The sequence below is a fragment of the Curcuma longa genome, chromosome 4 (assembly GCF_044706935.1).
Source record: "Curcuma longa cultivar G26 ecotype Majalengka, Jawa Barat chromosome 4, ITB_CL_G26_1.1, whole genome shotgun sequence".
Classification (NCBI taxonomy): domain Eukaryota; kingdom Viridiplantae; phylum Streptophyta; class Magnoliopsida; order Zingiberales; family Zingiberaceae; genus Curcuma; species Curcuma longa.
Window position 1 is genome coordinate 10,645,018 of NC_133864.1, and position 25,588 is coordinate 10,670,605.

The 25,588-nt window shown below is 35.9% G+C and overlaps 4 protein-coding genes across 5 annotated transcripts; 1 reads left to right on the plus strand and 3 right to left on the minus strand.

Annotated features, from left to right (window-relative positions):
• Window positions 1-556: 556 nt before the first annotated feature.
• On the minus strand, window positions 557-5,105 carry LOC141828255 (uncharacterized). Its single transcript, XM_074715654.1, has 6 exons — window positions 4,841-5,105; window positions 4,000-4,269; window positions 3,149-3,283; window positions 2,590-2,646; window positions 1,631-1,765; window positions 557-705 (listed from the first exon to the last, which is right to left on the minus strand). Exons 2-6 carry the CDS (start codon window positions 4,264-4,266, stop codon window positions 640-642), a joined length of 660 nt encoding a protein of 219 aa, XP_074571755.1. The 5' UTR covers window positions 4,267-4,269; window positions 4,841-5,105; the 3' UTR covers window positions 557-639.
• Window positions 5,106-6,319: 1,214 nt separating this feature from the next.
• LOC141828186 (transcription factor ILR3-like) lies at window positions 6,320-8,987 on the minus strand. Its single transcript, XM_074715562.1, has 5 exons — window positions 8,860-8,987; window positions 8,705-8,764; window positions 7,628-7,705; window positions 7,393-7,555; window positions 6,320-6,852 (listed from the first exon to the last, which is right to left on the minus strand). Exons 1-5 carry the CDS (start codon window positions 8,976-8,978, stop codon window positions 6,568-6,570), a joined length of 705 nt encoding a protein of 234 aa, XP_074571663.1. The 5' UTR covers window positions 8,979-8,987; the 3' UTR covers window positions 6,320-6,567.
• Window positions 8,988-10,043: 1,056 nt separating this feature from the next.
• Window positions 10,044-21,167, minus strand: LOC141827987 (putative cytosolic oligopeptidase A). Of its 2 annotated transcripts, none has more exons than XM_074715334.1 (17): window positions 20,772-21,167; window positions 20,451-20,618; window positions 19,906-20,029; window positions 19,325-19,401; window positions 18,523-18,666; window positions 17,818-18,048; window positions 17,630-17,720; window positions 16,032-16,153; window positions 14,982-15,089; window positions 14,648-14,893; window positions 14,265-14,410; window positions 13,371-13,488; window positions 12,225-12,384; window positions 12,088-12,119; window positions 11,508-11,573; window positions 10,663-10,734; window positions 10,044-10,310 (listed from the first exon to the last, which is right to left on the minus strand). In XM_074715334.1, exons 1-17 carry the CDS (start codon window positions 21,165-21,167, stop codon window positions 10,230-10,232), a joined length of 2,382 nt encoding a protein of 793 aa, XP_074571435.1. In that variant the 3' UTR covers window positions 10,044-10,229. The 2 variants fall into 2 exon arrangements, with proteins under 2 accessions (XP_074571435.1, XP_074571436.1); XM_074715335.1 differs by having other exon boundaries at window positions 15,057-15,089; window positions 20,772-21,146.
• Window positions 21,168-21,353: 186 nt separating this feature from the next.
• LOC141828398 (putative 4-hydroxy-4-methyl-2-oxoglutarate aldolase 2) lies at window positions 21,354-25,189 on the plus strand. Its single transcript, XM_074715826.1, has 2 exons — window positions 21,354-21,454; window positions 24,418-25,189. Exon 2 carries the CDS (start codon window positions 24,434-24,436, stop codon window positions 24,938-24,940), a length of 507 nt encoding a protein of 168 aa, XP_074571927.1. The 5' UTR covers window positions 21,354-21,454; window positions 24,418-24,433; the 3' UTR covers window positions 24,941-25,189.
• The last annotated feature ends 399 nt before the right edge of the window (window positions 25,190-25,588 follow it).

Consider the following 25,588-nt stretch of genomic DNA (forward strand, 5'->3'; position numbering starts at 1 on the left):
ATGTACCCGATACACATGCACTGTACAACCTTGTGATATGATTTGGCCCACAAGATCGAGCCAAAATCCGCCCATTCACTGTATAATGCATGAAATTATGCTCGGAGGCAAATCACGATTACGAAATCACTCATGACCAATTACAGTTTCTCGATTTACCTCCTCATATATGATCGTGGGACCAACCATGTGAGACCGCTAAAGTGACGGATTCCATCTTTATTATAGATGATTACGAAATCGCTTCATGTCTTGGTGTCTTAGAAGTAATCGACATGATTTGTTGAGTGTATATTGGCATGGATGTAGGGAAGAAAAGAAAATTCCCACTAAGCCCTTGGCGCAAAAGAAAATTAGCTCGTATAGTCCTTGGACATAATGCAAGTATCCATGGCAAACATTTCTCATCCTGTAGAACAATATATTTTTTAAACATAAAAAATCTTATCGAATTAGTATGCCCAGCTAATGCTTAGATTATTTCAATCATGGATTTGATCTTCTCAATTGCACAAGTAAAAAAAGAGGAACTTTGGAACTAAAGACACAAAAGACAGTCAAATAAAAACTGATTCACTTACAATAGATTGATCCTTTGCGAATCCTCAAAATTGCACAACAAATGTATGGTCTGGGAATTTACTTGTACATCCATTCACTAGATCTGCCCCCAGTCTCATCCATGTCTATGAAGATGCTCACTGCCTAGATTGGTATTATAGATAAATGAGTGTTTTGCAAAAAAGAAAACAAATCAAATAATATAAATTCTAATCCTATTCATTTCCTCTCTGTTTCTTTAATCAAATTGGATGGAAATGGATAGGATAAATTTTTTTTAACACATCTAATAAATAATATTTCTCCTCTTTAATTCCATCTGAGAGAATATTTCTTCACTTCAATGGATCACTTTCTTCAATATAAGATCAAAACTGCAAGTTTCTTTTCAGAAGTAAAATAACAATCTCAAGATCACTAAGCAAAAAGGTGCATGCTTATTTTTATGAAACTATAAAGGTAGAATAATGTGGAGGAATATACAGGGAGGTGTAGAGTAAGAAGAGAGAATATGTACAGGCAAAGAAAAGGAAATTGAAAGTAAAATGAAGTTGAAATAAATGGCATGGTAGTCGATCACCCTTGTAAAGGAGATCTAAAAATACTCCTTATGGGTTGAGCTTCATTGTCACAAATGCTTTTGGCCGATCGAGTGTAATATAGTAAGAAAAACAAAGAGAGCCGGTGAGTCAGGTAGAATATTCATCTAAGCTTTCTTTATTAGCCCTATCCTACTTAAGGCTTGATGTCTCCATGAAGACTCAAAGTTGATGGTATGGTATGTTAGGTCAACAATAGTTACACATCATGTAGGTAACCCTAGGTCCACTATCTAACCCAAAATGCTTAAGCCCGAATTAATACTTAATAGTAGCTCATTCATCTAAAGATTGAGGTTTCTTTATCATCCCACAGTTCATTGAAGGTGTTGCATAGCTAAGGTACAAGGAAGAATAAGAAGTACTCAATTAGACGTTAGATCAACCATGTGGAGTTTGGCATTAACTAAAACTCGAAGGGAAAATAATTCATTTATTAATTCAATCAAGTGAATAGAGAGAAAATATACTTTTCCTATTCGTGGGCGTTCCTTCAGTTTCGCAAGGCTATTTCGGATATGCGAGACAGCTCCCCAGCACTTCAGTGTATTTGCTACATCATCAAGTCTCAATATATACTCCTCTTCAGTTAAGGGAAAGGACCTCTAAAGAAAGGAAAAAAAAAACAAACATAAAACAAAAGAGTATCCATATTAAAGCAGTTGCCAAACTGGAATTTTTATTTACATTTTCACTCCCTACTGCATATTAACATACACGTGGCATCAAAATAGATATTGAAATTATAAATGTTGATACTGAGTTGAAGATAGAACCTAAATCAAAATATGTTTGTATGTTTCAGAGTGCAAATACAGAATGCAAGTTAAAAAATGCATGAAAGGAAACATCAAATATAGTTTAAACTTTAAACATGAATAGCTTAAATACTGAGGCCCCAACAAATGTAGATTTGCTAATATCCAATTAATTGCAAGAATCTCAAAGATATATCTTGAGAAATACCTAAAGCTGTCATCTTCCTGAATAAATTTCTTCCCTCACAATTATCGAACAAAAAAAAACCAAAATGGGGTGTACATTTACTTGAAAATTGATAACTAAGTACTCACGAGTCATGGCACATTGAAATATTACTGCCTTCCAGTCTTTAGTTCATATATTTGTTCATGGAGTGTAGGAGATAAGTAACCCTCAAATGAAGTCTTACCTAGACCATGCCGATATGCACTAAACCAGATGAAGTATAGATCTTACAAATACCAAACAGGAATTTTAGGAATTATCACTCTCAAAATTAGACTTAAATGTGTAATTTAGAAATATAGGCATAAAACCCATCAGAACAGCATACTTGTAAACACAATGTGATTCTATTTTAAATGCTAATATCGCTGCATTGTCATACATTTACACTTCTGCAGCTTTACATAGGAAATTAATGCTTAAAAAATAAATAGGAAGTCACCTGCTCCACATACTTCCACATTACATTCATTGCCAGAAGGTTTCGTCCCATAAATTCCTGTATTAAGAAGTAAGCACACTTAAAATTTGCTTATACAACTTTGAACATTGCAGGGGAGATTTATTGGTTCACTCATGAGACACAAATCCTTATCACATTAATCATATTGGCTTATTATCTGTTCCCTGAGGGACTTGGATGAGATGATTTATGCATCCAAAGTGGTGTAGTAACTAAGAACCAAGTTAATACTTCAATGTACAACCAGCACAATGGGCCTAAGTTGATGGTATCCCCATACGTACAGTTTTACTATTGACTAGAAAGTACCTAGATAAATACATGATGTTGCAAAAGCAGTATCCAATTTCCAATTTCATTGCAGGGTCCACCGTCATATTAGACCAAAGGGAATCACCATAGAATTAGGTAGGAGAAATGTAGCGTTCAACTACAGAGAACATAATTCTTTAGTAGGGAAAACTTCTAAATATTTTTGATGTTTTTGCAAATATTCTCCCAAGAATTAGAGCTGGATATACTACAACTAAGAAAATACCTTCTTTATTAGTTGGACATCATATGATCTACCATATTTTTTTCTGATTAGAGTTGCTAGATCCATTCCATTAAAACTTGAATCATCTGCTCCGACTATTCTCTCCAAATCCTCACGAGATAAACCACCATGTATCTGTAATGACAAGGAAATTATAGAGCCTATGTTAAGCTTATTTTTGAATAGGTGCATATTAATAGAGCAGCACAAACAAAACCGTTAGTCTCCAAACAAGGATGGCTTGCGAAAATCAACATATAGAAGAGAGAGCAACATCAAAAGGTTTTGAACGCATATGCGAAAAAAGGAAAGGAAGAAATATTACAAAAACATTGACACACATATCTGACTATGAGGATATACAGGAACAACAGTCTTCATTGCAAAAACCCCTAAATGACATGCTGATCAAACTAACAAATATTGCAATCCTAGCACCACACTGTTCTTTAGAAATATCAAAGAGGATTAAACATGTCTAACAAAACAATGGTACAAACCAAAAAAAAAACATTGTAAATATGCTAGCATTTTCAATCCTTCTTTTGCTTCCATGTTTATTTTGTAATCCTCATCTATGTGACTGTACATTGCTTACAATCTGAGAATCCATTACCATTTGGTCTATTCACTACTTATAAAAACAATCTGAGAATCCCAACCTCTGTTCTTCGAGGTAAAACAACACCCACATAAAATTGTGACTGTACCATATAAACAGATATACAGGTAGCATAAGCTATTCAAAAGAAAAAATTATGTACAACATATGAGAGTCCATAAAGGGTAGTTTTGCTTGTAAACATCCAGAATAAGCAAAAATAAAAATAAATTGACTGAAGTTCATCTACCTTTTCACTTTCTTGGTCCTCGTCATCATCTTTAGAGTTGTTTGATTCAGCTTCATCATCAACTGCTCTTACAATAACCAATCTAGAACTCCGTGCTTTTCCATGGTTACTAGTGAGCTGTTGAGTTATGGAATATGAAGTTCCAGCAGAATGGAACTCTGTGCCTGAGCATCCCAAACATTGTATTGTACTTAGTCTGGTCTTTGTGGAATTGTTGAAAACTTGAAGTGCTAAATTTCGAGGATGGCCTGAGATAATAGTTGTCATATCCTGAAACCAAAATTCATGCTATTTAACAATGAGATGTAAATTAAATTCAATCTATTAAAACCAAGTCTATACAATATGAAACAACAAGTTTCAACATCAAAAATATAGTTACATGATAAATAACATTCATGCTATCACTAAGCAGATTGCTAACAAAAAAATGTACAGATTTTATTGGAACTCATAGAAAATATGAGCATAGACACAATCTCATGGTGCACAACTTTTGCGAAAGATCAACCAACCGGAGAAACAAGTACTAGACTTGGAGGGCAGCACCGCCCACAAGTCATGTAGATCAACCAAAAGATTTCACTCTTTAAGAATTCTCTTTATAGACTTTAGATTGAACTTAAGTGTTTGAATCTTCCTTGCATAGAAAACTCCAAATGCATGAAGCATCAAGTAGGAAACCCATCCCATTACTACTGACCACTAAGATTCGAACTTTTTGTTTCTTGTATGATTGAACATATGGCGGACGATTGCCAAGTTTCTAATTTAACCCAAGGAAGGAAAACCATCCAGAACGAGATAAAAACAACGGAAAAAAGTGGAAGAAATGGAGCACCTCGCGGAGAGCATGCAACAGCGACGGATCGGAGTGTGTGCCGGAGAAACCCTACCAATCGGCGACCCCCGGAGACGCGGAGAGGCGGCGAAGGAGGGAGGGAGTAGGGCTTGGTTGAGATAAGGAGGGGAAGAGGAGCCTCAATTGGTCTCCTCTGGAAATGAGTGTCTCAGGAGCGAAGAAAGCGATCGATCGAGGCGAAAGGGAAGCAGCGGAGTGACTGGTGGTGGACGGTGAGAGATCCCCGCGGAGAAACAGAAGACCAAACGTGCGTGCCACTCACTGTGACAAAATATATATAGATGGATAGTTTACAGCGCAACGATGAATAGGACCTCTTTTTTATTATTAAAATGGTTAAAATGATATTCTTTTTATTTTATCAAAATAATATTTCCATTCTATCTCACTCTTTTAATTTTTAATTATTTTTATCTATTATAATAATTATGATCTCATAATTATTATATAAATATATCAATTATAATTCTATAATTATTATAATTATATTATAATTATTATAATATAATATTAATGTGTTATTAAAAATAATTATTTATATTATAATAATTATGATTTATAATTATAATAATATTATATTGATAGGTATTATTAAGTGTTTATATTATAATAATTATGAATTGTAATTATTATAATATAGTATTATTAATGTTTGAATCATTAATAATACTATATAAACCCAATATAACCCAATCCCTAGCGTGCCATATCAAGCTCAGCTCTTCTGCACCAATTAGTATTATCTTTTATTCTTCTTTACTTATTATTTTCAATAAAAACTTGAAAAATTTTAATCAGTTTTTGAAAATAATAATAATAATAATAATACATTTATTTTTCAATATGTAGTTTCACAGCAAACCAAGTTACAGATTTATGCAAAGTTCAACCAAAACCAAGAACGAAAAGTGTTTAAAAAAATGGCAAAAATTAGGAAGGCATTTTTTAAAAATCATCGTAGGAACATCCATTTTAAATTTCACTATTCAATTGTATATAATTACTCAACTATCATTCAGTATTGTTCAATATTATTATCTCCTGTCTAATTTCTAAATTAATTAAATATATTATAATAATTACAAAATCGTAACTGCTACAACTATTATAACAGATACGAAACTATAACTACTACAACGTAAATAGAAATTTATATTATAACAGTTATGATCTTGTAACTGTTACAATCGTCATATTATAGTAATTATAATTTCATAATTACCACAACAATTATCACTATAATTTCATAATTATTACAACAATTATAATTATAATTTCGTAATTGCTAGAACTGAATAGAAATTCATATTATAATAACTATAAAACCGTAACTACTACAATCCACTTATTTAATTTAAGATTTAAACAGAAAATAACAATATTGAATAATACAAAATAATACTGAAAAATATTTAAATAATTATACAAGATTGAACAGTAAAATAAAATATTCTTGTGATACAAGGGACCCTTTTTAACTTTTGCCTAAAAAAAAAATATAGTCTTACATTTTGGAGGCACAAGAAAGGTAAAACTCTCAATTTGATGGAGTTAGATGCCATCGAATTCTCTTCCCTTTGCTTAGTAGAGCAGAATGAGCACATCACAAGGATAAACTACGACCTCAACCATTTAGATGTCAAAACTGATCATGTTTCGGCATCAGATAATAGTATTAGTTGTCGTTAGCGAGGTGAGTGCTTGTGTTATGCATGAGGAGGCCAGAGCTTGGTGTCTTGGGTGGTGTCCATGACAGCCGGTGGAAGCCATTGCCACATAGCCATGCTGGGGTACGCCGGGAAGTGAGCTGCCTTGTTTGGTGCCGGAACACCGGGAGCAAATGCAGCTGGGGCTGCGGCAGCAGGATGGAATGCGAGAGGATGAGGTATGAAGCTTGCTGGAGTCATGGTCATTGCTTTGATTTGTTGTTCTAGCTTCTCTTTGTCGACCCTCAGTTTCATCTTCTCGTCTCGAAGCTCATCTTTCTCCACCTATGACAGCAAGTGTTAGCTATGATGAGAAACATCGCATGCAGTAGTATCAACTCGGGTAACTACTTAGCATTATGTGGTAGGCTAAGATATCGAGCATCACTGAATATTAGAAACACAATAGTTCGTCTTGCAAAATGCCTAAATTGTTTGCAAGGATCGAAAGAAGGGGAAAAAACATGAGCAAGAAATCAGAAAGGAAACTAATTGTTGTCCAGTATAACTACAGCATGCTCACACCACTCATCTCGCCCGACTACCATAAATTGGAGAAACTAAGGATGAATCTTTTCTCAACTTTCCTATGACCGAAATAAAACTTACAGTATCATATTCGTGTATCAATTCACTATCTTGAAAAAAATTCTTGATATGCTTTGTGTACCCACAACACATACATTTTGATCTCTTACCTACATCTCCACAAGTGCTAAAGCAATCTGGATAGACGTATTCCACCATAGAACAGATCATGTTTCATGTAGTAACCTATTTACAGTTGTCCATAGAGAAAAAAAAACAGAAGGATAGTGGTCAAACCTTTAGATCCTTAATCATTTCTTGTAACTTTTCATTGGATTTATTGAGTTCTTCTGCTTCACCCTTTAATTGTGTCAATACACGAACTGTGTCACTTAGAATGGATGCTTTGTCAGACTTAGGAGGTGTACTAGGATCCAGGATAGAAGACAGCTCTGAGAACCTACATGGTCAAGGAAGTCTCAGATGCGAAAAAACCCTCTGATTCTGCCAGATGTTAATTTAGAGTGAGCACCTATCGTTTAATTTATCCCGCCGCATTTTTTCACGACAGGCTTTTGATTTTGGTCCAGCACTGAACTCGTCTCTGGCCCTGCAAAATTATACAAGAAAAATTTCAGATACCACATAAAAGCATGGAACTGCAAAATGCTGCAAACTACCCACTCTAATTTAGGGAGATAAGAAACATCAAAATTTCTAGAAATTTAAGGGCCCTTTGTTTTGTGAAAATAAATGTTTTCCTTTCTTGTTTCCCAACACTTGACGCAATGAAAAAATCATCGTCAATGGAAAGTTCATCTCCTGAGCAACAAAAAATGTGGTTATTCAGGGACAAATCAAGTTCCACTCGGAACAAGCAGTGTTGTTCTGCCACTGACCGATCTTCTCCTCTTATCCCCCGAGCCTCCCCCCTCTTCAGCCTCCACCATCTATGAACCCCTTGTGAGCCTGTCAAATGCCCCGGAGAGGGTATCAACAGAGTTGAATTCCAGTATGGAAGTGAAGGAAAGGAAAATATTTTCCTTGCATCACAACCAAATAAGGGAAAATGTTTGATTTTTCCTATAAATGTTTCCAAAGGAAAATACTTTATACATGAAAGTTATTTACGCAAAACAAAATAATTTAAGCCTTAGGATCTAATTCAACAATTTAGCAGCAATAAGCATATGTGACTTTGTATCACGAGCTTAATGCTTTCACAAAATATAAACAGCAGCCAAAGCTCCTTTATCCACATTTGCTTGAACAATGAAATGGGGAAATAATTTGCTGTCTATTACTAGCTGTTAAGAAGATTCACATGATAGATATGGAAGTGTAATCAGAGTTCTTCAGAGATGCAGGAGAAAACATGGCACAGATGGGAAAATATTCAAGTTTTTTTTTTGAGATCTTGTATAGATCAAGGTGAAGATCAAAGTAGAAAAGTGAACCCTAATTTCTGCTGAAATTGCTACTCGTATGAACACAAAATGTGGTTTTTCTACATCAGACAGGAACAGTAAGTCCAAAGAACAGCAATCCAGAGAAATGGGGAAGCAACAAAGGAATGAAGAATTAAACCCTAGATGGAAAGAAGACCGACCTCTTCCTTGAGTTCTCGACGCCAGAAATACCAGCTGCGCAGGCCTCCTCGCCTCCCACCCTGCCAAACACGTCCCATTCCACGCACATTAAAACCCCTCCAAATCCACAGCGCAAAATCATAGAAGCAGGACGGAGTAAGAGAAGATCACGCACTGGGCGGCGGCCGCGGCGACGGGAGGCGGCATGTCGCAGAAGCTCTCGATCGCGCACTGCAGGTCGCCGTCGGATCCGCCGGCGTCGATCCAGTAGTCGCCGACGGAGTCGGAAGCCATGGAACAATCGCGGAACGAGGAGCAACCTCCGCTCGATCCGATCAAGGGAAGGGCTTTATTATCTCCTCCGAGAGCTCTCGAGAAGCGAGCGCCAACCATGGTGGAAGTCCGAGCTTATTCACTCATCCCCTTAAACTTCCCATATTTCACTTCACTTCTCGGAGTTCGGAAGCACACACAATTTTGTCCATTTCCTCTGTTTACATTTTAAAAAATTATTTCAATTTTGAGAAAAACAAAGCACAATTTCTATGTTCAATATTCTTCAGATTATGCCCTCCCCTCGAGTAAATTAATAAAAAAAAATGTTCTTCAAATTTAATGAATAGAAAAATAAAAATTTAAGAAAATCAGGAACAAAATAAGCGAGGTCAGCACGTGGAAATATAAAACTATGAGGTGGGAATTGGGAAATTTCAAATAGATTAAGGGGATGGGGGTGAAAGAAGTTCTCATCATGCAGGGTTCGGGAAAAGGATCCATTGTACGCAGCCTTACCTTATCTTTGGCAAGAGGCTGTTTCCAGGATTTGAAACCGTGACCTCTAAGTCACATGGCAACAACCTTACCGTTGTATCAAGATTCCCCTTCATTTATTATTAATACAACAATGTAGAACAGGACAATTTTGTAAATCATTATTTATTATTAAAAGAGAGTTTCATTCATTTATTATTTACTATTTAATTCATCTTTCTGTTTTTAACACGAACAATTGGTATCTCAAATGAGCCGAAGTGCATTTAGCGTAGGTCAGCAATAACAAAGAACAAAGTTCGCAAGGAGAACCGATAAAAAGCAAAGTTTGCGAGAAGCATGATCGTAAAGCACCACTTGTTCATGACCAACCATGGGCAAAGGCCAAGTTCATGAAAAGCATCGACCACTAAGGATTATGCAATGCTTGCAATCAACCTTGTTTGGATCGAGGGTGGAAGGAGGGGCACTTGCAGTCAGTCATCCACAAGCAAATCGATGTTAATGAAAGAGTAGGAGAACAAGTAAGCTTGCAAACGATTGTGTTTCACGGCGAGTCAGGGTATATTATATAATCACCAGCACAGATTCAAAAATGAAAAATCCAAGAGGGGGATTTATTAACTTAACTGTCTAATAACTGTAGTTCAAAACTTCTTTGTCTGCCTAAGAATGTACCTGCCATTTAGATCATTTGAAATTTAGGGGAGTACATCTGGCGCATCGCACAAATAGGTTTGAAGCAAGATGAACACCAGTAGTTGTTCATCAATCTCAGGCGGCCACCGGCAACAGTCCATTGTGTCTAAGCAGGGGTTCAGGTGAAGGTTCGCGCCCTCGGAAGTCGACGAAAACCTAGAATTTGAGCCAGAAATGATAGGATATTAGTGAGGATACTTTGCAAACACATACATAAGGACGGGCATATAACAGGCCATGTAATTCATAAGTAAATCACAAAACACATTTCATTATAATTTCGATATAGCAGCTGTGTTCAGGTGTGTGGATCATGTAGCTGTAGAGAAAGTAGATTGACAATGGATTGCTCATCGGTAATTAATGAATGTTTACAATGGTTAGGTGGTAGTTTCTTGAACCAAGACAGGAATTTAGAGTCGCAGGCAGTAGACTAACAGTAAAGATCACCAAAGAGAGCAAGGAAAACAACATTTCTTAGCAGTAACAGTGAATTTATTTAGCATACCTGCAGTGGAGATCTTCCACCTCCGAGTGCGAGAATGGTCTCACGGAACCTGTGACCAGTTTCCTCGATTGCCTGAAGCAGAAGAAAAAACACACCAAACCATCAACTAACATATCATGTTAAGCAAATTGCTATACTAGAAAATACTCCACACTTCATTGGATATCAGCGGTAAACAAGAAGCAAACTTAGAAGTGAAAAAAAAAAAGAGAATTAAATGGAATAAAACAGAAAAATGAACACATGCTAGGTTAAGTTCATGACTGAAACGCGAGGTTCAATAACAGGAGGACAGGTTCAACAATAGATTATAAAGGGAATTCGTGACTTTACATTGGCTACACAAGGAGATAGCACAAAAGAGCAATTTATGAATATTTTACATGCGTTAGCCATTATACAAGCATTCATTTGCCAAACAGACTCTGTTCTCGGCAACCAAACATGCATGCATATAATAAAAGATGGAAGGAGTTCAAAGTCCTAAACAGTACAAAATACAAACAGCTCACTTAAACTTGCAATTAGGTGTACGCCATGTATTTATTTGGTTATACAAACCTTCCCATTTTCTGTTTCTCCAGTTTTACTTTTCCAGGAATAAGAAGAATATGGAAATTGAAAAGATAAATAAAAAACTGTCATCAACTTCTTTAACTTTGTATAGTAAAATATACTTTCTAAGATAGTCAATCTTCCAGAAAATAGCAGAATAATAGGAAATTTGAAAATGGAAAAAATGCTTCCAGACTAGCACAACTAAGTAATCTTTTCCCAGAACATGGCTTACATGATAATCAAGATTACAATCATACAGAACCATTCATAGATGTGACTGAACATACCTTATCACTGTCTAAACCAGCATCCTCAAATGCAGAAAATGCATCAGCTGACAGCACCTCAGCCCACTGTTTAGTAGACATTTCAGAATTCCACAAGAGAATACATTTCAATTTATATTGCAACATTCTGGCTAAAATAATTTATATTTCTAGTCACAATGGATATGCATTGAAGTGCCATGTAATTGGTGCAAAAAGTAAAGTTTGAACATATATCCTAATCCAGATAGATAAACTGTTACTTGTGACAAAGGTTCACAATAAGAAAATAAAAATAGAACTAGATGAAAGGTAAATCATGTGTATGAAGACCATCTAGATGTCACAATCAAGATCCTGAATTCTTACTTCACTAGATCACTTGTCTGAGGGAGTACCTTGTCCTATATCTAGTTGTAACTGAGTTTAACCACCCAACTTAAATATCTAATATGAGCTAACCCAACTATTAACTCAATTGTGAGTCACTCGCAAGTTGAGACAACAAATTGACTCTGGGGCATAAGGAAGTGTCATTCACAGTTTTAATACTCTTCCACGCCGTTGTATGCATGCATATAATGAAAGGAGCAGAATATACCTTATAACTATAATAACCAGCTGCATATCCACCTAACAGAACACAACAGAAAGCAATGAACAACAGGACTATAAGATGTAAAACACAGACTTGGATAGCTGTCATCATGCACAATTGCAACAAAAATCTAGACAAACCTGCGAATATATGACTGAAACTGCAGAGGAACCTATCTTCTGGAAGAACAGGAATAACTTGTGTCCTCCTTCCAACTCTTTGATCAACATCAAAGATGGATTCAGGTCCATCAGGAACATATTTGGTATGCAGTTCCAAATCTAAACTAGCAAATCTTATCTGCAAAGTAGATAAATGAGTCTAATTCTTCCGGTGTTAATGGAAAACCATTTCTAAATAGAGAAAATGAAAATCAATTGTCAATTCATTAAAAGCATAATAAACTTTTCATTTTTTTTAGTTTCTCTAAGATAAACCAGACTTGTTAAAGGAAAGAGGGAAATAAAAATACTTCATCTGCTAAAAGTCAATCAAGACTGTTTGCCCAGTTCAACTAGAAAGAACCATGTTAATCTACAAAAATCAATTCATAGTTAACTGGACTGTGACAGTACAAAGCATTCGCCATTCACAGTAGTGGGTAGTCAAAAAAGCTGGTTCCATGATTGGTAGAGTAATCAGTCAATTGCAACAGGACAGAATGCCAAAAAAATTTAATTCCTGAGTATCCCACAGGTAAAGATACATGAAGCAAAAAGAGCACGACAAAAGTGTTATCACTAAACTAAAAATTGCCCGGTACAAAGGCAGACAGACAAAACCAAGCTGTGACATGTTATTTTCCTGAATATAATTGTAGAACTGTAGAGAAAACCAGATGGGTTTGTCACATAGACATACAATGGACCTTTTTAGCAATCGTATTGTGATCTACGAAAATATATACAAGTTTATCACTTCATTGGTCAGAGTTGGGTAAGATCCAGTTCTACACATGCTGGTCAAATCAATGTATGCCTTTATCCATACCTGAGGTTAAACTATAAAACGTTCATATTCTTTGAAAGAAACAAAATGTCAACAAAGTTCGAGAGACAAACAATGGCATCAAACAAACCAAGTGAAGAAGGCTGAGTTGAACTAAGACTAAAATTGAAGTATGGATATACAAAGATTAGTATCCACCAAAACAACACTTTTTTGAGTGATAATGTAACAAGAACTACAAACAAAAATTTCATAAATAAGAATGAAAATTTCATTGTCAGAGGGAAAAAAAATACCATAAAAATTACATTCAGGGATAATAAGATAATTAATATAACCTGACGAAGACTCAAAGACCCCGCACGAAAAGTTTTTGCAGCAAGAAGCCTCAGATACACATCTTCTGGAAGAGGTTCACCAGTTTCATAGTGCTTTGCAATGCTCATAAGAGTGTTCCTGGCAAAAAAGAATTGAGCATTGGAGCAACAACAAAAAGAACCTTGATAAATTACAAAACATTAAAAATACTTGAAAAACAGAACAATATAAGTATCAAATTTACAAATATAAGGATATAAGCTCAGCTTTGTTGGCTTAAAAGGATGCCATCTATTAATCAGCAATATAAAGGATTCCACTTTGAATTTAGCATTCAGTTTGTTCCATACAATGTGTTAAAAATAATAATTATATCATTTTGCATTGTTTGATCAGAACAATTAGGTAAAGGCAAAAAAGAACACCTGAGTAGAATATTGAATGGGTGGGACCCTAAAAGATAGAGGTAAAATAAAAAGTTTACAGACTCATGGTGATTAAAAAACACTGTATGCACTATACTGTTCCATGAAATTTAAATGTGACCTTCACTTGGTCATAAAGCATTTGGCAAAACAAAATCATCTTAATATGAATTTGCACCAAACCCCAGAACTCAATAGCAAGGTTCATACTTTGGTTGTCAAAGCAAGAACATAAAAAAAAAATAATGGAAGATGACCCCTCTTTTTCATACTTTGTGTTCCACATACAGACATTATATTATGAGTAAGTGAAAAAAAGTATTTACATTGTTAAAAAGTGCAAGTGCAAAAACTGGTGCCATTAAAATATAGTGCATGTAAGAGTCAACCAGAAGAAGTGATCGTGTGTATTCAATAAGAGTATACTCCAATTGGCCAATATAATATTAGTCCCTTTGCTGCAAAAATATTTATAACTTCACCTATTACCTATGATAGCACCAATTCTCCATAAACTGTGATGGAAGCTCAACAGCATCCCATTCTATGCCCCTAATTCCAGAAACAAGGCCTTCGTCTTGTCTAGTGAGCATGTGCTGAAGTGCATGACCAAATTCATGGAACACTGTCTCAACCTAGAACAGAAACCAAAAGTTAATAGTTTAATTAGTATTTCAAAAGTTCAACCAACTATAACATACCAAAATAATGAAGCTTAAACTTAGAAAACCACTTGTCCATTTTCTCTAAATAAGTGTACCCAGTAAACATATAAGAAGAGTTCTTAGATTGCCAATTGCTTATGAGAAAGATTAGACATGAAGGTGGATAATCAGCAAGAGAAACTGAAACAGTTACCATACGTCAATTACCTCACGGAATGTCATTAGGCTAGGCTTGTTACCAAAAGGTGGTGTTTGATTGCACACCATATGTGCAATAGGTAGCCTAACAGGAGCACCATCACGTGCCAGTACACAACTACGAGCAAAGACCTCATCCATCCAAGCTCCACCACGCTTTTCAGAAGGTCGTGAATAAGGATCAAAGTAGAAATAGGCAATCGGATTGTTCAAGGAATCTTTGACAGCATAAAATCTAACATCACTATTCCAAACCTTGCAACGTAAAAGATGAAAAAGAATGTCAATATGATGTAAAACAACTATAGGGATCACAAGAAGATAATGCAGGAATTTGCAGTACTGGTGCAAGTCCATCTGCTGGTTCAATGTTAATGTCAAAAAGCTTCTTAGCAAGGGCAAAAAGACCATCCATTACCTTCGGCAGTGAGAAATATGGCCTCAGCTCCTCCTATAAGTGGAAAAAGTCACCATTAAGCAAATTCAAATTCTTTTAGCAGGAAAAGAATACTTTGATGCATTATTTGTAGGCAGGTCTATGGCCAATTTGTACAAATCGCCAAGGTTGTCAAATAGAGATTCATATTGTGAAATATTTCAATAAGTTCTCAAATCATGAAACATAAAATGCAGATAAATAATTAAAAATATTATAAAATATGTAAAAAATATTACTGTATTCAAAATAGTTTTGATATCTAAACTTTTCTAAAAATATTATAATACTTCATTTGAAATACTAAAAACATAAATAGAGGAAGTTGATGTTGATTCATAACAAAAATATAAGCTTAACCCTTTCATCTATGACATGTAACCTGACATGACTTCTAAGTTGGTATCAATTTTGCAGTTATTATCACTCTAGTACCAATGTGACAAGAAATATTCCTCTCAGTTATTGTAAGGTGTCGGGTTCATATTGGCTATCGACTATATCAAGTATCCCCATTGATAAGATTTTTTGTTCTAAATTATCCTTAACTTTGAAATTTCACTTTACCACTACACTTCTATTGTATCATAAAAAAAAATCTTCTTATATTTAATTTCAAGTATATTGAGTTTAATTTAACTTTTGATGGGATAAATTCATTTTTAGTTTGGTTAGATTTAACTTTTAATGAGTTTATTTTTAATTGTATAAAAAGAAGATTCGTATCAAATCAATGAATTAATCCAAATCATCATGGCTCTTTTCACTTCCAATTCATTGTATCATTTAATATGTGAATCATATTATCGTATGACATGAATTGTGAATGGTATAATTCCGACAATTATGCAAATCATGGCCTCACAAAGATAAAATGCTAGCAAAAGAATTAGGATCGCAGTTACACATCAAAACCTAAAGAAATTATTCAAAGGGACTGGAATAGTGAATACAAACCTCATTGATGTCATATTTAGACTCCCGAAGCCTCTCACTCCAGAAAGTAATATCCCAATGGGTCAGTTCATTTGCCTCTGCAGCACCAGCATTACTAGAAAAAGTTTTAATATCTTCCATATCTGCATGCATAAAAATCTCATCAGCTGAACATTTATTTGCAGGTAAACTTTTTAATGAAACTATCAGTTGGCCAGTTTAGTACAATATGACAACCATGCTACTAAAAAAACAGTAGGTATCTTGTATCCATTACAGAGCCCCTGTTGCAGACATGAAAGTGAATGTTCATCTTGCAAACATACATTGACAGCATCCTTAATAAAACATGGAAGAGGAGTGATTTTGACTCGATAATTAAATTCAATGGTATGAGATCAGCTAAACTTTTTGATGCAACTCGTGTGTGGCAGCAAATCACAATAATATTGACTAAATAGGTTGAATTCAATTATATATGCACAGTATAAGTGTAATCTTAAGTATATAATTCCTTCTCGCCCACAAGAAGCCTATGAGACCACATCATAAAGCTTATGTTGTAACAAGAAATATCCGAGCACAAATGCAGTTACATATGTGAGGCATAAGAAGATTTTTGAAATTGTTAATAGGAAATGTGATGATAGCTTCCTTATCTTGTGCATGCAGCAGGATGCTATTGAATTCATATTTTGATTACAGCAATCCATCTATTAAATGAGGCAATGAAGTTTTTTTCTCTGGACTGTTTTAATCCATATACAAATTGGTCCATGGGATTGATATTCAAGAGACAAATGAATATTGTTGACATACAAGCATATGAGGAAACCGTTGGAATTCCCATGAAGATTAGAGTAAAGGCAAATAGGAACCAAGGCTCCAAGTGATCATAATCCAATCAAATTGCCATTTATTCAATATGAATGTTAAAATTTGTAATATAGAGAAAGCCTCAAAATCTTTATAGTTGAATAGAGGAGTATAATTAAGACTCTAGGAGATAACTTGAGAAACTAGCAATCAGAATCATGAGCCAACTACAAACACAATAAAACTCTTAAAATTGGTCATGATTTGTGAGATGTTGAATAAAGGATCTAATCTGAAGATGGAAATGATTAAAAATAACAAAAGATAGCAATGTGAAAGAAGACATCTAGACTAATAAGTACCCATTAAGTATGACGATTGATTAGTAATTAGTAGACACCACTGATGATGATTGATTAGTAATTAGCAGACACCACTGATGATGATTGATTAGTAAACATCTAGACTAATTAGGAAGAAGAAAATATAAAGGAGATGAATCTGAAGATGGAAGATATGAACAAATCAATGTGTTAGATTAGTTGACATTATAAATTATCAACCTATTTATCATTTAACTCTCGTTTAGTATGCAATCGGATCTTCTTATAATATTTTTAAAGGAATTTCAGCTCTCATAAGTGTGACTTTTCAAGTAAAATGTATATAAGGTGAGAGAAGAAATGATTAAATTGCAACTGGATACAAGGGATTCCTAGTGAAATAATTAAGGAAGTCTTTAATCATCCAGGGAAAAGTATAAATTTGCAATGAGTAAGCATTATATGAGTATCACTTAGTACCTTGAACAGCAGGATCCCAAGAAGCAGTACGCAATTTTTCAAGAAGCTCATTTGCTCGTTCGACCGTGGCCATTTTCAATGTCATGCTGACCTAGAGTGAAAAAACATCCCGATAAAAAGATGAAATAATCATTGTAAAAAATAAAGAACTTAATAGTTTTCAAATTGCATAATTGCCAACCACATACCTCGGCATAGTTCTTGTACCCAAGAAGCTTAGCCTTCTCCAACCTCAACTTAAGAATTTGATTAATAATAGGAGTATTGTCAAGATCTCCGCTAGATGAACGTGTAACATAAGCACGATAAACTTCTTCACGTAAAGATCGATTCTTTGCATGTTGCATAACAGACATATAACTCGGAGCATCTAAAGTGATTATCCAAGGCCCATTTTCAGGAGTAGCATTTTCATGTCCCTGATCATAAGGAATGTATTACAAGAACATATATTGCTTCTTAAATGAAAAAAATGTCCAGATTGGAGATCTATCCCAAGTTGTCCAAAAAACAGAGAAGATTTTACATCATAAGTAAACATTCTTTAATTAATGTTATATGGTGAATAGGAAGATCAACCAAAAGTAATATTAAATAGCTGATATTTTAAATATATATATTCAGCAATATCAGAAAAAAGAAGATATAAAATTGGAGCAAATAATCATGACAGAAAAACAATAAATGGATCAATAACCTTAAACAAGATATTATCAAAAATATGAAACTAGAGTACTTGTTAATAGAAACCAGTAAACATTATAAACAAATAAATAAATAGTTAAAGAAACAACTAATACGAGTGTTGCGAGAGATAATGAACCACTAAGAAAGAATAAAAGTGGTTGAGGAAGCACTTGTGCTACATGCATTTCAACAAGAGAGAAAGATACCTTTGATACAGCTGTTTGTGCTGCAAGGCCAAGGGCAGTGGCTGGTAATCCTTCAATTTCCTCCTTATCAGTAATCAATTTCTCAAATTTTTTTGTAGCATCCAAAACATTTTCACTAAATTTTTGTGAAAGTTTCTCGAGTTCCTAAAACAAAGAAAACAAGGAATCGTGTAATATACATGAGTACTCTTCCAACTTTAAAACCAAATTTCAATTTTCTTTCACGATAAATGAAAGCCAAGAAAACAAATCCTATAATAAACAAAAATAACTGTCATTCACTAAGCAAATAAATTAGCAAATACAAGCATCCCCAGAGTAACTATCATTAATAAAAATGAAGTTAAATTTAAGGGACATGTGTCAGTTTATATAGTCCATTATATTTAAGTGTTAATTATCCAAAATTAAAACCCTGAGTAATCAGGATAGATCGTGTGGTTTATGCTATGGTGAAATAAATATTAAATATTTGTGTGATATCAATAGATCATCTGTGCATGGATCCGTTCCAAGGTTGTGGGATCAGAATGTACATTTACAGACCCCTTACTCTTCCCAAGAAAAATCTCAACACTAAGAACCTAACATGTAACCACCTTCATAAAATAATTTAAAAACAAACGTCAACTAGCATCATGTTTATGCATCTTACAGGCTCACAGAATTCTAATGTTTTCAATGCATGATTAGGCAAAAACCATTATCATTTGCAACATTTCAAATAAAGCAACCAAATCACTGGAAGCATTTGACATAGATGAAAAATCTGAAACAATCAGATGCAGAGGCAAAGGATTACTTGTTCAATTTCATTAAATTTCTTTTTGAGTTCATCTTCAAGAGCAACACCATTCAGAACAGCTTCCTTGATTTGACCTGCAAAAGAAAGAACATGCTTAAGGGAAGAAGGAATCATCTGGAAGCTAACATTATCTAACTTGAAAATTTGTGTATACTGCAACAATTCAGAAGAATTGATTAAATAAATGAAGAGAACATTTTACAGAACACAACAGTAAAGTGGTGTATCTAACTGAAGATTTCTATAACAAGCAAGAAAATCCATTGATCTACAAGATAGACATGATTGTAGCCTTACAAGTAGCATGCGCCATTATAAAATACAATTTATTGTTCCTTGCTCACTAATCAATAGAGGATAGAATGAAATATGTTCCTGTTAACAGGAGAAAAGTTCATCTCAATGTTGGAGAATAAAGAATCAGCACAGTAAATTCATTAATTGATGCATCGTTGGCTAAAGGAGGAAGAAAAGAATATTTATCAAAAAAGAAAAGAATATTTAATGGTGATAAAAGTTCATCAATCAGGTGTTCCTACAAGTAGAAACAGAAATGATAGTGGAGTACGGCATGTTACCTTCTACTATACGTTTACGGGCATCACTAAGGGTTGTCCATGATGATGAATTTTGAATAGCCTTGAATGCATCATATATAGCCTTACTCTGTCCCAATCTCAGCTGAAACTTAACTTTCTCTGGCTGTTTAAGCAATTGCAACATGGTTCTGTCTTAGAAGAAAAATGTAGAACGACCAACTAGAAAGTATAAGGAAAAATTAATTAACACCATGATATCTTTCACCGTATCAATGAGATCGTATTCAACATTTTGAGTGTGATAACAACATATAGATTCCTACTATCTCTAGTTGTCCAAACAAATTTTACAAGTAGGACTCTGAGAAAAAGAAAAAAAAACAGTAGCAAAAGAAAATAGCAAACTGTAAACAATAAGTAAGAAAGGATCTCATGAAAAACACGATAACAAAGTATTTTCTTCTTACTCACAACTAGATCTATAGAGGGGCAAAATCTAATTTTGTACAGTGGGATAGGAGCAAAAGTATGTAGAATTAGATCCTACAGAGATCAGAGATGACAGTGTCGAAGATGAAACGGACCTGGACTTCCTCGATAGCAGATCGAAGCTCCGGTGAATCCTTGACGGCCTTCAAATGGTTGACGACGCCCCAAACCACCTGCAACCGATCCACAATCTTCTCTAACGGTTCCACCAGTTTGGGCCACGTCGGCTCCACTGTTCTCTCTAACTCCACCAGATCAGCATCCTGTAACATTCACATCACATTGATCATGCTGAAAACCCTAGATAACAAACCCATACACAAACTCCAAACAAACAACAAAAAAGGAAGCAAATGCAGATGATACCATCCTACGATCAATCCAAGTGAGATAAATAACTAGGGTAAGAAACGTACGAGTCTCCTCAGGAGCTCGAGGATACCAGGGCGGACGTGCTTCGGCTCGACGGAGTCGAAGGGAGGGAGCGCGAAATCTTGGAGGAGAGGATTAGAATCGGGGCTTTCGTCGGAGGCGGCGGCCATGGGCGCAGCGGAGCAGTGGACGGGGATGGTAGATTTGCCGCGGCGGTCGAGACAGAAGGAGAAGGAAGCGGACCAGAGAGGGCAAGGGAAGGATTTCGATGGGCGATGAGGTTTGGAGGAGGCGGCGGAGAGGAGGCGGCGCCGGTGGTAGGGATTGAAGGAAGCCGGAAGGCGGCGGACGGGGAAGGAGCGAGTGATCGAAGCGAGGAGCATCACGGTGGATATGAAGAGGAAGCGGAGCCAAGTAGCGTTCCGTAACGGTCGAGCCATGCTGAACCGGCCCAGTATTCGATTTGTATGGTTGGTGTAATTAATTGATGAGTTAAAAATAAACCACGTTATTGGGCTGTTTGGACTTGGGCCCCACGTCAATTGGGCCAATCCGCGTCCGTGTATGCTCACATGGGTCAACCTTATACCACGACCGCATCCTCCTCCTCCCTGTCCTTCGCCTTCGTCACCTCCTTCGCTCTCTCCTCCTCTCTCTTCTGGTGCGCCTTCGTCAATCCTCGCAAATCGCAACCAGTTCGATTCCTCCCGCCTCCGATCTACCTCAGGCAAGCAGCATCTCGATCCCTCTCTCTCCTTTTCTTTGTTTTTACATGGATCGCACGATCTTTAGAGAGGTAAATCTGGAATCATCGCTTTCTCACTGCTCGATCACGCTGTTCTCTTACTGCAGTCGATCAATTACTTTAGTTTGTCCATCGAGGTTCCACTTTGATTCCGTAAGAAAGCTAGAACATGGTTCGAGGGGCTACTGAATTTCGTTTCCGTCTGTGGGATCTTGAATCTAGCAATCTAGCCCTTCGTAGTTTGGGGAATATACCCATTTGTAGTCCGGACGAGGTCATAGAGCTATCAAATTCAGTGGGAGCGAGCTTTGAGCTAGGTTATTAATTGCATTACACAATTAGGGGAAGTTTGTTCTCACCTTGATTCATTTTGGCATGCTGTTACTGATCATTGAGATCTTTCAGAATGATTTTGAGCAAGGTTCTTGTTTTATCAGGTTTAATAGGCAAACACAACAGAAATTAAATTGAGTCTGTTGATCTTATTGAGTCAAAATAGCCGAGGAAGTTATTATAACAATCTTCACAATTCGTTTGTGGATTTGGTGGTGCCTTCGGGTTGCAAATGTATTTGTGGTTAGAATTTGGTGGATTTTGTATTAATAGTTTGATAATGATTCTTTCTTGTATTCGTTTTCTGGTTGCTCAATCAGAATCTTAGTTGTTTGGAAATAATCAAATATTGCATGATCATTATCTTCATACTTATTTTAGTCCCAACTATTTGGAGTCAATTATATGAATCTTAATCCCTCCTTTGTACTCTATGTAGCACTAACAATAAAATGGATTCTTCCCCTCCGGTTCCCTCAAAAGTAAGACAATCTTTGTACTGGAGTTTCATGCCATTGCCAAATGTCTGTTGAAATTCTATTTATCTGTTGCTGTTTAAGCCCATGTGAAAATGTTCAAAAAGTTTATTTCTCCAGTTGGACAACATGAATTTGATTAGAAATATTGATGTGCAAAAAGTTGAGGAAGATATAGCAATACTTAATTAAAAAGAAAAAAATGGAGTACCAAGTGCTATTTATTTGACTAGCAATATTGATACGAGTAGAGTTCACAAAAAAGTCAATGTTACCTTATCCAAATGATTGTGAATCTATTTTTTGATTGTATTGGTTTTGCTTTTTGTTGATTTGCTGGTCAGTTATGCATGGTAATTCTCTATCCTTTTCAAGGAAAAATCGTTATCAACTTCTCGATGTAGATACATGTTCTCATTGTTCGTTTAGTATTAACTTCTGTTTGAGACAGATGTTTTCTTTGCTATAAGTTTGTTTAGAGCCAATTTTTTCTTTAAGAAAAGGTTTATAATTCAGTATCAGTAAGGAATTCTAAGGATTTGTTTGAAGAGAAAAAGCAAATCAAAATTTCATTTCTTATTTATGGCATCATGGGACTTAGATATATTTAGCATTACATTGTAGGCTTTGTATTCATGATTTCAGAAAATTCTCAAACACAAACCTGACCGATTTGCTAGGATTTTTGAATCTCACTGTTAAATGAAAATTGAATTTTAATTTCCACTTGTTTTTCTATTAAACATTCTAGTATAATATTGGAAATAGAATTCTAATTCCAACTATTATGGTTTCAAATGGGACATTTGTTGGTTCATGCTTTATGTGTCAAATATCTTTTTTCGGTTTTGTTAACATAGATGCTTTGAGGATATGGCATAACTATGTAGAAAGGTCTTGTAGTTTAGTTTATAAGCTTATCAGCCATGCAGAATGGTTATCATTTTGGGTCAAAAGGGGAACTAGAATGAAGGTAACATGTACAAACCTAAGTGGAAATGGAAATGATGAGCCACTACAGGATAGAAAGAAAATAAGCAAATCGACAACCAATATATATATATATACACACACACACACGATAGAAAGCAAATAGGTTAGTGTCGCTTGGCCAATATGAAAGGGAGATTGTCCAAGAGCTCTTTTTTTTTCATCCACAGCCTTGCGTCATGGATGGTTTGAAGAGGAGGATGCAGTTTGATCTATTGAACTACAGCCAGACAATATGACTCCACGCAAAAATTAGAGATGTTATCATTCAACACTAACTCTAGACCCGACTTAATACTCAGGTGCTCTACTTCACAGCGAAAAGATGATAAGAAGTGCAGATTGCCCCACGTACAATCATCCGAATGATCTTGAATGACTCCTCTAAGGCTAGCACCACTCATGCGCGGGACAACTGAGGCATCAGTGTTCATCTTGTAAACACCTGTTGGTCCATTCAACTGGTGCGCTGACGTTGTCAGCTAAGTTAACCTCGATCCATCTAAGAAATTCCTAGGCTAGATTTTTTTTTTTTTTTGGAGAGAACAGTCTACCATACATAGATTAGCTTCCCCGAAGACCACATGTTGGAGACCATCATTTGCTGCACGAGACCATCTGAAAAGAAGTTTATATCGAACCCATGATCCTATTCTTTTTCTGAATGCCTTAAGACAAGGAGCCATTCCTTAACAGGTGAAGTAGCAATTCTTCCACTTCTAGAAAAGCATAATGAAAATTATCAGTGGCTAAATGTGGCATGTGCCTTTCCAAATTTGTGAGAAGACCATGAGTTGCTCTCCAGAAAAATAGACACCCTTTCCTTGAAACCTGACATTTCTACATCAACTTCTGAAGTGAAACATTGCAGAGACCCAAGTCCTCCCTTTGAGCAGCCTTTCATATTTATTCGGATTCGATTCCTTGTTTATTCGACTCTCTGTCTATTCTAGTTTACACATTACTGGTGATATGGCCCAAAATAGAGGTCAGTTACAGTGTAAGATATTGCATTAGGAAGTCATTAGTGCACTATAATTTTATGGATTTTGTCACTGATACTTTTTTTTTCTTGAATTTTCTTGCTGATATTTTCACTCAAGAGAAGCCAAAACATGTTTAATGCAAACTCCTCTGTGTTTCCAGATCCTGATTGAACAAAATGTCTGCTTTGCCATTAGCAACTGCTGAAGCATGTGATGCAAACCCCCATCTGATCCTCAACGGTGAGCTCCGGGCCCTCCAGCCGATCTTCCAAATCTATGGGAGGCGGCAGGTCTTCTCCGGCCCCATTGTCACCCTCAAGGTCTTCGAGGACAACGTCCTCATCCGTGAGTTCCTCGAGGAGAGAGGAAACGGCCGTGTCCTCGTCGTCGATGGAGGAGGAAGCATGCGTTGCGCCATTTTGGGAGGCAATCCAGTTCAACAGGCTCAGAACAACGGCTGGGCTGGCATCGTCGTCAACGGCTGCATTAGGGACGTGGACGAGATCAATGGCTGCGACATCGGTGTGAGGGCTTTGGGTTCCCACCCCATGAAGGCAAACAAGAAAGGCTTTGGGGAGAAGCATGCAGCGGTTAACATCGCCGGGACAAGGATTTCCGACGGCGAGTGGCTCTACGCCGACAGCGACGGCATTTTGATCTCCAGGACTGAGATCTCTATTTGAAATCCTTCTGATGGAGCTTGAATCATGGCCTGGCCTTGCATTAAGTAAACCACTTTTGATTAATTTGAGATGTAGCTTCTCGTTCAATCTTCTTACCACTTTTGATCAATTTGAGATGTAACTTCTACTTCAATCTTCTTATGCGTATCAAACTGGACTGCGATTAAGAACATTGGAGACTCAATTAGCGATTTTGATGTATGTAATGAATGTGATTTTGGGTTTTAAAGTTAAGAAACTAGTAAATTTTGTATTACAACTCAGCCCAAAATGGTGTTTTTTTTCATAATTTAGATATTCAATTTTTATCATCCAATTAATTTTATAAGTGATCGATTTATTTAATTTCATATAAAATTTTCATCAATTATAAATCGAAAAACGCATATATATATAATATATATGGGAAAATATATATATATGATGTAATATGCATCCAATTTGTACGATACATATGATTGGTTATGATGTGAGTCGCCGGATAAAAGTTGCCGCCGGACCGGACCCGAATTTCGATAAAGTCGCCAACAGACAATGTCTTCTTCTTTTGCCGCCAATTGTACTTTCTCACTTTTCTTTTCCGGCCGGAATCTGGTGTCGATGTGTGCGCCGTCGACTTTTTTACGAGATGGTGGCCGGCGGTGACCG

Bases quoted from the DNA above. Each gene is read 5' to 3' on its own strand.
- LOC141827987 (XM_074715334.1), bottom strand. From the start codon at position 21,167: ATGGCTCGACCGTTACGGAACGCTACTTGGCTCCGCTTCCTCTTCATA. The intron at 15,090-16,031 runs GTTTGTATTCAC...TTCCACTTATAG, and splicing joins CTAAATATGACATCAATGAG to GAGGAGCTGAGGCCATATTT. The intron at 12,385-13,370 runs GTTATATTAATT...TCTACTTTGCAG, and splicing joins GGTCTTTGAGTCTTCGTCAG to ATAAGATTTGCTAGTTTAGA.
- LOC141828186 (XM_074715562.1), bottom strand. From the start codon at position 8,978: ATGGCTTCCGACTCCGTCGGCGACTACTGGATCGACGCCGGCGGATCC. The intron at 8,765-8,859 runs GTGCGTGATCTT...CGTGTTTGGCAG, and splicing joins GTCGCCGCGGCCGCCGCCCA to GGTGGGAGGCGAGGAGGCCT. The intron at 6,853-7,392 runs GTTTGACCACTA...TTGCTGTCATAG, and splicing joins AAATGATTAAGGATCTAAAG to GTGGAGAAAGATGAGCTTCG.
- LOC141828398 (XM_074715826.1), top strand. From the start codon at position 24,434: ATGTCTGCTTTGCCATTAGCAACTGCTGAAGCATGTGATGCAAACCCC.
- LOC141828255 (XM_074715654.1), bottom strand. From the start codon at position 4,266: ATGACAACTATTATCTCAGGCCATCCTCGAAATTTAGCACTTCAAGTT. The intron at 3,284-3,999 runs GTAGATGAACTT...TTGTCATTACAG, and splicing joins AGGACCAAGAAAGTGAAAAG to ATACATGGTGGTTTATCTCG. The intron at 706-1,630 runs GTATATTTTCTC...ATACCAATCTAG, and splicing joins AACGCCCACGAATAGGAAAA to GCAGTGAGCATCTTCATAGA.